This window comes from Macrobrachium rosenbergii, chromosome 18 (assembly GCF_040412425.1).
Source record: "Macrobrachium rosenbergii isolate ZJJX-2024 chromosome 18, ASM4041242v1, whole genome shotgun sequence".
NCBI lineage: Eukaryota > Metazoa > Arthropoda > Malacostraca > Decapoda > Palaemonidae > Macrobrachium > Macrobrachium rosenbergii.
The window spans coordinates 11,116,734-11,129,233 of record NC_089758.1 but is presented as its reverse complement, the minus strand read 5'-3'; the positions used below and the strand labels follow the sequence as shown (position 1 = coordinate 11,129,233).

The 12,500-nt window shown below is 36.1% G+C and overlaps 2 protein-coding genes across 3 annotated transcripts in view; one reads left to right on the top strand and one right to left on the bottom strand.

The window, feature by feature from the left end:
- LOC136848101 (multifunctional procollagen lysine hydroxylase and glycosyltransferase LH3-like) overlaps window positions 1-11,888 on the top strand; it is a 126,057-nt gene extending 114,169 nt beyond the window's left edge. For both annotated transcript variants that reach the window (XM_067120310.1, XM_067120309.1), the window contains exons 13-16: window positions 1,041-1,142; window positions 2,226-2,330; window positions 3,612-3,770; window positions 11,039-11,888. In XM_067120310.1, the coding sequence (XP_066976411.1) occupies window positions 1,041-1,142; window positions 2,226-2,330; window positions 3,612-3,770; window positions 11,039-11,257 (585 nt within the window). In that variant the 3' untranslated portion in view covers window positions 11,258-11,888. The remainder of the gene's footprint in view (window positions 1-1,040; window positions 1,143-2,225; window positions 2,331-3,611; window positions 3,771-11,038) is intronic.
- Window positions 1-12,500, bottom strand: part of LOC136848104 (uncharacterized) — an 82,533-nt gene that overhangs the window by 54,752 nt on the left and 15,281 nt on the right. The window lies entirely within an intron of this gene.

The following is a 12,500-nucleotide window of genomic DNA, read 5'->3' as shown; positions in this document are numbered from 1 at the left end:
CATCTAAATAATCGTCGTAGGTGACTTACCTGTTCTGAGAACGTAAAAACGGCTCTTTCAAAAGAAGTAGTACACATCCTATTGAAGGAACATACGCTACACATTTCTAAAGGATAAAATACACTTATGATTCATCGTGCGTTCTTCTTCTAAGAACTGATCTTTGATGTTAAATCAACGGACTATGTAACGAAAGTTCCCTAATAGACGAAATGATTTAATGACATTTTCAACCCAGTAATGATACGAGTGCCTCCAACCATTCAAATTAGTACCTGCTGATGTCAAATGCTTCTTGATGTACAAGGGATAAACATATCGTGGGAGTCGTTTTCTGAAAGCTTTAATGAAAGTCTGGCACTCATTTTTAATCCCTTACTGCATTTGATCTTGATCATAGCATTTTCACCAAGACATTTGTCCCAGGAAAATTTTAGCGATTGGTTTTCCCACGATGTTATTGAGTCAGCCTTCAAGAAACTACTGATATTGTTTTAGCTTCATGTTAGGTAATTTGCCTTCATGGTGAATGGTGTCATCATGATGATGTTTATTATTCCTGTTACTGCCAGTTTTGTTTCCTTTCTCCTGGCTTTAATCAAGTGTTTTTTAATCACCTTGCATTTTATTCAGATATTTGTGCATAGCTTCCCGTTATTGTTGTGTATACCCCGTAGGGGGTAGTGCCATTAGTGCACCTCATGCGGTGCACTGTAGGCATTACTAGGTTCTTTGCAGTGTCCCTTCGGTACCTAGCTGCAACCCCTTTCATTTTATTCTTTCTTCCATCTTCCATCTTTCTTTCCACCCTTTCCTATCAGTTGTTTCATAGTGCATCTGCGAGGTTTTTCTCCTGTTACACCTTTAAAACCTTTACTCTCAAATTTTCCTTTCGGCGCTGAATGACCTCATAGGTCCCAGCGCTTGGCCTTTGGCCTAAATCTTTTACTCCTACTCCTGTTATTGTGTATAATAATAATAATAGTAATTAATATTAATAATTACGCTTTATTATCATCACTGATCATGGATTTTTCCAGGTGGGACCTTACCTCTACTATCTCCCTTTCTTCACTGAACGCTACTGTCGAGAAATGATCGAGGAAATGGAGCATCACGGCAAATGGTTCGATAAAGAAGTGGTGAGTCGAGTCATTTTCATATTTTTGCCCTGAGATAAAGTCACCCAACAAGATATATTTTCTGTGTTTGTAATAGTTGCCAACGAAGAGAGAGAGAGAGAGAGAGAGAGAGAGAGAGAGAGAGAGAGAGAGAGAGAGAGAGAGAGAGAGAGAGATTGGAAGTTGAATGTGAGATTTAGGCTAAAGGTCAAGCGCTGGAACCTTTGAGGTCATTCGGCGCTGAAAGGGAAATCGTGAGTAAAATGGTTTTAGAGGTGTAACAGGAGGAAAACCTCGCAGGTGCACAATGAAACAATTGTTAGGAGAGAGTGGAAGGTAAGATGGAAGAAAGAGAATATGAACGGAATGAAAGAGGTTGCCGCTAGGGGCCGAAGGGACGCTGCAAAGTACCGTAAGTGCTGCGTACAGTGGAGATAGAGAGGGAGAGAATACAGTATCATACTGAAAATGAGAATGCTACTGCTCTGACCCTGTGGTTAGATTTTCTGGAGCAGCGTAAAGGCCTTACCCTCCCACTTATACGGTTTTGTCGCTTAAAAAATTCTTGAGATGACAAGAAAGTCTAGTCCTAGCTCACTTCAGTTTCATTTTATTTTCAAACTATAGTTAAAAGGGTTTCATTTCTCTCACTTGACAGGAATCTGTCATGACACGCTTGCTGTTTCTAGGAAAATGCTTTATGTACTTCGGAGGATAATTTGGTTACTTTAAGAGTTTGGCTAGTTCTTCAGTTGACAGTGTATTTTTATGCATATCCAAAGTCTATTAATTCCCTCTTTGAAATGTCTCTAAATAGATGTCATTCTAAGGAAAGATAAATATTTTCTAAGGTGTGTGTATGAAATTTGTCATTAAATGGCTATTTGTATTAGCCACATACACACACACATACACACACACACACACACACACACACACACACACATATATATATATATATATATATATATATATATATATATATATATATATATATATATATATATATATATATATACACACACACACATATATATATATATATATATATATATATATATATATATATACACACATATATATATATCATTTCTTTTCCAACAGGATGATAGAGAGGAGGCAGCACATCATTATTCCAGCAGAAATATCAACTTTGAGGAGATTGGATATGCTGATGATTATCACATCGTTCTCAATAGCGTTCATAAGGTAATGTTCATCGTTTTCTCACTTTTTTCCAGGGTAAGAAGGACGAATTCACAAATTCCTAAATGTTCTTAAAAGAGTTTTTAACGAGGTAGCCTGTTATATTCAGCCATGCCTGATATATATATATATATATATATATATATATATATATATATATATATATATATATATATATATATATATATTTATATACATACATATACATAATACGCGTATGTATATATAAACATACATACATGTATATATATTATAAATTATATAAATATCTATATATATAGGGTTAAATGTATGCGCGTGCTATTTTTGGGCAGTCTTTTCATAACTAATTAAATTATATAAAAGCTTTTAGTAGCAGGAAAATATAATTATTGTTGTACTTGCATGCACCAAATTTCCACGTTACAAAAATCAGTTGCAGAAACGAAATGCAAAGTGTCATTTCAGTTCATCCCGGGGAAGGCGGTCATTACCCATATCAGAACCCTCAGGCCACACCCCTTTAACTAGGCGTAGATGCCATATGTCACTGTACAGGCGCTTTAATATGACTTTCATTACTAAATGTGGAAAAGGGTGTGAGCTCTATTATGCATGGCCTTTGGCTGTGTCCCATTATGAAATGGAAATTGTCTGCGTTGGTCTAGTTGAAGAGGGAATTTCGAAAATATGTTTTTCACCTTGCAGCGTTGGCACGGCAGCGCTATTTCACTTGGCCCCTACGTGAATTTTTAAAAATGAAAGTACTCAGGTTTTAAATTTATGCACTAAAGTGTGATTTAATTCTGCGAGAAAAAACACTGACGCAATACACCAACGCTTTAAAAGGATTTTAAGAAAATGGAACTCTGTTAGTGTCTTTATAGTGATTTTATTTTATTACTGCCAAAGACTTCGTCCAAATATATACGTACCCGTTTTCGTTGAAAATAATACGAAAAGGAAACACCATTCTACCAAGGATTTAAATACTGTATTAGTTTTTAAGTGAATCACATCCTGACTTTGTGAAGGCTCGTTATTGAATTCAGATAGTGCTAAAACTGAAAACATTTTGAAGACTATTGGCGTTATACTCGTTCGGTTTTAAAAGCGAATTTATCAATTTTCTTATTTTGTGAGAAAAATACGGCTACAAATGACAGATACATCTCGATATTCTTTAATATTGAAGTCAAGTCTCTCCTTGAATTATGACTTTTGAAAAGCCAGTTTAGCAAGATGTGGACTTTTTTTTTTTATTCATTCTATTCACAGAAGAAAATTGTTTTATCATTCCTTCAGGAACTGCTGTCAGCCTTATATGGAAACTTTAAGGGAATGGCGGAAGCATCTTTGATCTTCGTCCTGAAGTACGCCAGTGCGGCCCAATATGGCACTTTCAAATACCATCTCGACGGTGCCTCGTACACACTCAACATAGCACTCAACGATGGTTTCACGGTAAGCGAAAATGATTGCTAGTTTTGCTCATTTGATGACCTGTCGGGGTATCTGTTCTTCCTAGTGATTTGGAGGTGTTTCTGTGCTATTCTTTCACCTGGCTGAGGTGACACTTAGTATTAGTATAAATTTTTAAAGGTGTTTCAAATCTGGAAGCCAGGAATGATAAAACTTTTTGGCTTGAAAGCTTATAATTATTTACACTCTATATTATGTTTGCATAAATATGTACAAAATATGCTGTTTATGTAAGTTTCGTTATATTGATATGTACAGATTACTGACACAGAGTATAAACATTGCGGTATTTAAGAGAGCTTCATATGATTTTCTGTGTGACAAGATTCAGTCGAGTTCAGTAGCAAAACCTCTGTGAGACTATGGGAAAGGACAGTTTGGTAAAATGTGTTTGTAATAACAAGTATTTAGAGAAAGGAGGAAAGGAAGACTTATGCATCAATCATAACGGATGAGCCTTGTAGTATGTCATATTGTTTTTTATGGAGTTACCCCAACCCAGGTTAACAGGATTATTGATGAAAAACAACATTTTATGTAAGAATAAGTTTTATCTCGAGAAGCTCAGTATGAAATGTGATTATTGAGAGGAAAAGATGACATTAATTAATAATAAACAAATTTTAAGTCACTTCAAACACGCAACACTTGCGTTATTTCTAGTTTCGTAATAATTGTAGTAAACTCTCAAAGCTTTCGCGTTGTCAAACATTACAAATATCACTAGATAAGGCTACATTGTAGGTATTTTTTTTTTTTATTAATAATTGATATGCGAATGTTCTGAGCAGTACTAGATTCTCAAATCCCTTTGAATTGGGTTGTATTAACATTACTAGTAAAAGTTCAAGTACACGATCTGGAATTCTGGAATTAGGAAGTGAGGAAACGCAAGGGGTGGCAGGCATAGGATCTGGAATTCTGGAATTAGGAAGAGCAAGAAAATGCCAGGGGTGGCAGTAGTAGGATCTGGAATTCTGGAATTAGGAAGCTCCCATAAAAGCCATACAAGTAATGGTTGTGTCATTCATGATTCTGATAAATTTCAGGAAAATTCAGTTCCATTCATTACTTGACTTGCTGACATTTTTGAAGAGGAGCCCATAGTTCCTAGTCTATATTTTAAGCAGGCCTGACTCGGTAGTACGTATGCTTCTGGTAGACTGCCTGAAATGACAGTTGTATAGTTGTGACGTCAGTGTACATAAATCAGTAGTAATGACAGTTGCAGAATACATTCTGTACATAAGTGCTGTAGGAAGCAAGTGATTATCAGTCTGTATTGGCATGCTTTTTTTTTTATCCCCGGAGATCTAAGAAGTACGCAGAATCTACATTCAGATCAGTACTAACAGAAAAGTTATACGATGAAACAGGGGTTCGAAAATATACAAATAATGAGAGAGAGAGAGAGAGAGAGAGAGAGAGAGTATGAATACCATCACAGTTTTAGCAGGTGGAAACGGTGTCTGTATTAGGTGTTGGATGTAGATGTGAGTAAAGAAAAATCAGAACTTAAGCTTCGGTGCCTAGACATTATCGATGTCCTCCAGCTGTGAAGCTAATGGAAATCGAATGAGTATGACAACTGAATTAGAATCCGGATTGCATGAATTGTTAAACAACATTCTTGAAGAGAAAGTGTAGCTGGAAGAGAAAATGTACTCATTATATATTCTCTTTCTTGAATAAGCAGTCTGATTAACAGAGCTCACTTTAAGCAGGAAGAGAAATTTGATGCCGTGAAGAAAAACGAGGCAAGATACAGGAATGTCCATTTGACGAACTCCCTGTAGAGGGATGCTGCTTACAATGTTCAATGCGCGGTGTATCGTAAGCAGTTCTAAAAAGTTTTTTTTTTCTCGTAACAGCGGTTTTCAGTTCTTGCAAAACCAGTTTGTTTGAGACAGAGGGCGTGAAACAGCTGCTAGTATGCCTAGATATGTTCATTAGTTAAACCTTAACTTTAATTAGTAGTACACATGGATGTACCAAAGCCCATGTACAGTGACCAAGAAGGTCATTCAGTGTTTTAATGAGAAGATCAAAATGTGACAGTGATATATATATATATATATATATATATATATATATATATATATATATATATATATATATATATATATATATATATATATATATATATATATATATACAGTATACTGTATATATATCATACATGATTACACTGTCATGGTGCATACCGTACACTACTTCGCATAAAAGACCTGAAGTACTGTAATTAGCAGTCCCAAATTTCGAGCAGCGCATCTTCACCCATCATCATATTTTGATTATTTTATTGAAACTAAATGGCCTTCTTAGCCACTTAATGCACTTAAGGTTTGCCGTATATGGCGTACATCCGTGTGTATTACTAATCAAAGCTGTCGTTAAAGTTTATATCTATATATATAATATCACACTAACAAAATTGCATACACACACCTGTGTGTATACATACATACATATATACATATACAAATAAAGATAAAATCCACGAAGGAAACGGAAACACTGGAGTGCTGCGATGCCTTTCGACACTAGTCCTTTACTTAGCAGACTAGTGTCGAAAGGCATCGCAGCACTTCAGTGTTTCCGTTTCCTTCGTGGATTTTATCTTTATTTATATATTCATCACGTTCCATATTTTCGTGATTCAGTTATACATATACATATACATATATATATATATATATATATATATATATATATATATATATATATATATATATATATATATATATATATATATATATATATAACATACAAAGTTGCATAACACACACACATACACATGTGTATTGCAGTCAGAATTGTTAAAAAGATAAAAACCATGTATATACAGATATGTAAGAAGGAGATTACCCATCTGTCTGTTCATCAGCTTATCTTTCACCCTACTTTGCCGTGCATGATCTCACTGCCCACCAGCATGTCTAACATAGATCTTGATATGTAAGGACTTTGCCAGAGAGTGGAGTTACGGTTTAAATTCCATGGATATTGTATATGATTTTAATTTCGGCCGAAGTTTTGAATTACGAGAGACTTCATAATGGACACCTCAACTCCTCACTCATGAAGACCTCTAAGATGACACGATGGTTAGAGACCTATGACCTGTTCATACTGAAAGTAGCTTTTGGGGCCATTAATGTTTTACAGAAATCTTCAGTAGAGAAGTGTGGGTGTTAAACACTATCGCAAGGACTGTAATGGTATCATGTTCAGCATTTCATCAGTCGGAATGTTAAATGAGAGGAGTCAGTAAGTTCTTTTGCTCTCTTGGAAAATAAACTGAAAATGAATCCTTAATATTAGATTTGTGTTTTCATTTATTTTACAGAAATCAGAATAAAAAACAAAAGCACAATAGAGAACTGAAAATAGGTTTAGATTATAACAACTGATTGTAATGCACCTTAATATTCTACAGAGAGCAACCTTTATCGAACTAAGATTAAGTATTATTTGCGTCCTCTGACTGTCTCTCCTGAATCACATGCTTTTCCAATCATACAAAAAGTGCTGTTTATCCGGCAGACACTAACGGACACAGAAAAACTTCATGGGGGGGCGGCACCAACTTTCATATTATATTTCCATATATACGTATATATATATATATATATATATATATATATATATATATATATATATAATTTTTTTTCTGTCGTATCATAGTATAATATATTTTCTTCACCACATCATTCAGTATTTTTGTAGAAATCATGAAATGAACAGTAATCGCCTGTTCTATCAGGAAATACTGAATCTGTTATCATTAAGATTATTGTTATTATTATTTTTTCTCAAAATTTCATTATTTCTATAATAGATTTATTTTTCCCACTTTTATATTTCTCATTTATGTCATTTTATTATCAAAATCTTCAATATTATTATTTTGTCATTATTGTTCATGGGGTCACGTCCCAGGTGCCCCCCCCCCCAAGATCCGCTAGTGCCGATGTATATCAAAATATATCTTTTCCTTTCCATTCCGAAAATTACATCTATTATACAGCTGAGATTATAATATAATTTTCGTTTTCTTAATCTCTCTGTGTTACATGATAATAATTTATTTAGTTGAGATTATAGTATAATTTCCGTTTTCTGATCTTTCTGTCACATGAATAATTAGTTATTTAGTTGAGATTTTACACAGTATAATTTCTTTGTCTTTCTCTGTCACATGACTAATTTATATAAACTGGTGCCAAACTACGAAGGTCATACTGAAATAGTAATATGTATGTATGTATGTATGTATGTATGTATGTATGTATATATATATATATATATATAATGTATATATATATATATATATACAGTATATATATGTATATATATATAATGTATATCTTATCTTATATATAAAAGTGAATGTTTCTATGTTTGTAACTTTGTGAGGTACAGAAACCCGAACTGCTTGACCGATGTAGACAAAATTTGGCACGTGGCCATCTCTTGACCCCATTCAGATAATAGGGTAGGCTTCAAACCCGTACCCCTTCCCCTACCCCCAACCCCCTTACCTTTATAACTTATGTAGTAAATAAACTCTACGGGTTTAGCATACCTAATTTCATGTACTCGAGACCATATAAATATGTCATTGAAAATGCTTTTCAGTCACCACAGTAATATATGAATAAAAGGTACAGATAGTACAGTAATATCTGGTTAAAGGTGACAGACAGCGAAGTAATACCTGGTTAAAGGTGGCCGACAGCACAGTATACCTGGATAAAAGGGATAAACAGCACAGTAATATCTGGATAAAAGGGACAGTCACCACAGTAATGTCTGGATAAAAGGGACAGTCACCACAGTAATGTCTGGATAAAAGGGACAGTCACCACAGTAATATCTGGGTAAAAGGGTTCCTCATTGGACGGGTGGGTATCGTTCTCAGCTAGTACTCTGCTGGTCCCGCGTTTGATTCTCCGACCGGCCAATGATGAATTAGAGGAATTTATTTCTGGTGATAGAAATTCACTTCTCGTTATAATGTGGTTCGGATTCAACAATAAGCTGTAGGTCCCATTGCTAGGTAACCAGTTAGTTCCTAGCCACGTAAAATAAATCTAATTCTTCTGGCCAGCCCTAGGAGAGCTGTTAATCAGCTCAGTGGTCTGGTTAAACTAAGCTATACTTAACTTGGATAAAAGGGACAGACAGCACAGTAATATCTGGATAAAAGGGACAGACAGCACAGTAATATCTGGATAAAAGGGACAGACAGCACAGTAATAGCTGGTTAAAGCTGGCCGACTGCACACTGATACCTGGATAAAAGGGACAATCACCACAGTAATACCTGGACGAAAGGGACGGACAGCACAATAATATCTAAATTTAGTTAAAGGTGACAGACAACACAGTAATACCTGGTTAAAGGTGGCCGACTGCACAGTAATACCTGGATAAAAGGCACAGACAGCACAGTAATACCTGGATAAAAGGGACAGGCAGCACAGTAGTACCTGGATAAAAGGGACAGACAGCACAGTATACCTGGTTAAAGGTGGCCGACAGCACAGTAATACCTGGATAAAAGGGACAATCGCCACAGTAATACCTGAACAAAAGGGACAGTCACCACAGTAGTATATGGATAAAATGGACAGTCACCACAATAATACCTGGATAAAAGGGACAATCACCACAGTAATACCTGGATAAAAGGAACAGTCACCACAGTAATACCTGGATAAAATGGACAGTCACCACAATAATACCTGGATAAAAGGGACAATCACCACAGTAATACATGGATAAAAGGGACAGTCACCACGGTAATACCTGGATAAAAGGGACAGTCACCACAGTAATACCTGAATAAAATGGACAGTCACCACAATAATACCTGGATAAAAGGGACAATCACCACAGTAATGCCTGCATAAAAAGGACAGTCACCACAGTAATACATGGATAAAAGGACAGACAGCACAGTAATATCTGGATAAAAGGGACAGTCACCACAGTAACACCTGCATAAAAGGGACAGACAGTACAGTAATACCTGGTTAAAGGGGACAGACAACACTGATACTTGGTTAAAGGGCACAGAGCATATTAATACCTGGATAAAAGGGACAGAGTACAGTAATACTTGGTTAAAGGGGACAGACAGCACAATAACATACTGTTAATAAGGACAGAGCATAGCAATACCTGGATAAAAGGGACAAAGACTACAGTAATACCTGGTTAAAGGGGACAGACAGCACAGTAATACCTGGTTAAAGGGAACAGAAAGAATAGTAATACCTGGATAAAAGAGACAGTTACCATAGTATTACCTGTACAGAAGGGACAGAAAGCGTAGTAATACCTGGTTAAAGATGACATACAGTACAGTAATACCTGGTTAAAGGTGTCAAACAGCACAGTAATACCTGGATAAAAGGAACAGTCACTACATTAATACCTAGATAAAAGGGACAGTCACCAAAGTAAAATACCTGGATAAAAGGGATGGTCACCACAGTAATACCTGGATAAAAGGGACAGTCATCACAGTAATACTAGGATAAAAGGGACAGACAGCACAGTAATACTGGTTAAAAGGAACAGTCACCACAGTAATTTCTGGATAAAAGGGACAGTCATCACCGCAATACTAGGATAAAAGGGACACAGCACAGTAATACTGGATGAAAGGGACAGTCACCTCAGTAATTTCTGGATAAAAGGGACAGTCATCACAGTAATACTAGGATAAAAGGGACACACAGCACAGCAATACTGGATAAAAGGGACACTCACTACAGTAATACCTGTCAGTTCGCCCACGACTGTTCTAAAGGTGAACGTTCGCACGAAAAAAGTAGAACTGTCAGCCGAACCATCAACACAAACCCCTCCCCCTCCCCCTTCTCTCTTCCCTACACCTTCCCCTTCCTTTTTCCCTCCCCTACATGTAGACTGTCATTCAGAGTCTTCCCATGCAGAGCCAGGTTGGTCAGCTAATATATATATATATATATATATATATATATATATATATATATATATATATATATATATATATATATATATATATATATATACATATACACAGTATGTATATGTGTATATATATGGTTTGTTAAAATCATTCCCTGCACAAAGAAAAGATGGAAATTTATGATAAAAATGGCTACACTTAACTTCATTTCACATAAAATTCTAATTTAGCAGAGATGATAAAATATGTAACTTCCATGCACACACTCTCTTTCTCTTTCTCTAAGGGCGGCGGCATCCAGTACAAGCTGGGCAACCGTTACTTCGGAGAGGAAGTGGAGATCGCGGTGCCCCACAACAGGACGGGATGGGCCGTGATCCAGCCTGACCGCCCCCTCCACAGCCACAAGGGCGTCGCCCTCGAGTCCGGAACCCGTTACGCCATGATTAATATCATCGACACCAACGATGAATTTTCAAAGGGAGGACCCAGGTGGGTTGTTTAGAAGGGAGGTCCCAAGCACGCTCCTTAGGCTCCAGGTTGTTTTCTTGGAGTGGATGTCTAGGGGGATGACCACGTGATTTGTTTTGATGGGATGTTTGCAATTTAGGGAATGGCTGGGCGGAGTTTTTCTGCTTATTAAACGGAACTTCTAAATAGACGTTTTCCTTCTGGGAATACTTTAATCTCATGGGAATTATTAGGGAGAGGATCTGAACATATCTTTAGACAACGTCTACAAGGGGTAAAGTGATCTCGTTTTACAATTTTAAATGCCGTACTCGATTTTAATGTTACGAGATTAAAATTTTCATATTTTTAAACGCATGAAGTGTTTATTATACGCATGTCATCTCAACTTATTTCAGGGCCAGTTATGTGTAACTTAAGCCACGTGTTGTCATAAGGGAAAATAGCAATAATATGTATTTTAAATGTAAAAGATTGGTCATAACCTAACAGGACGATTCAAGTATTTTTTAACGTGTCCTCGTAAATGACATGCAACAGATGCAGAATAATTGACTATGCACACTTTTGCAGTTGATTAAAAAAAAAGTAAAATTTTTGAGTAACTGCTAACAAATACCAATTTTCATTAATCTAGCAATATCAATAAAAGTCAGTGAAATCTGGTGTGTCTTTTACTCCCTAATGTTTCCTTTTACTTAATAAAAAATGATGGAAAGAAACCTGTACCACTACACAACTTGTACGAGTACATATAGATATCAAACAACAGTAAGTAAACGGAGAATTATCAAAATGCCTAATAAAAACGCAGGAATGTCTCTGGAACTAGGAACTACAAGAGCGCAGTTTTCATGACAGTCTACTAGAAAGTACTTTTGTGGACTCCACCTTGCTCAGCAAGTTGCACTGGGGAAATTCTGCTCCAGAGGAAGACCATATAATATATATAGAGGTAAATAAGAGTCCTTTATATTTACACAGTAGCTTCAAGTAATAATTAATACCTCTTTGGCATCGAAAGAATTCTTCATAACTCCATCCTGTGTCTAACTCGGGCTTAGAAAAACACAAATGCAATGAGAGAGGTACAGCGGTAACCTAATCCTGCATAATGGAAAGTCTTTCATGAAGAAAAGCTGGACAGCAGGGAGTATGTTTTATCCAGCGAACCGTTTTATCATAAGAATTCAATCTGCAAGGTGATGCTTCGGGATGACCCTGCCATGAAGACATATTTTTATGACTGCAGATTAACACCTATGGATTAGTAGCTT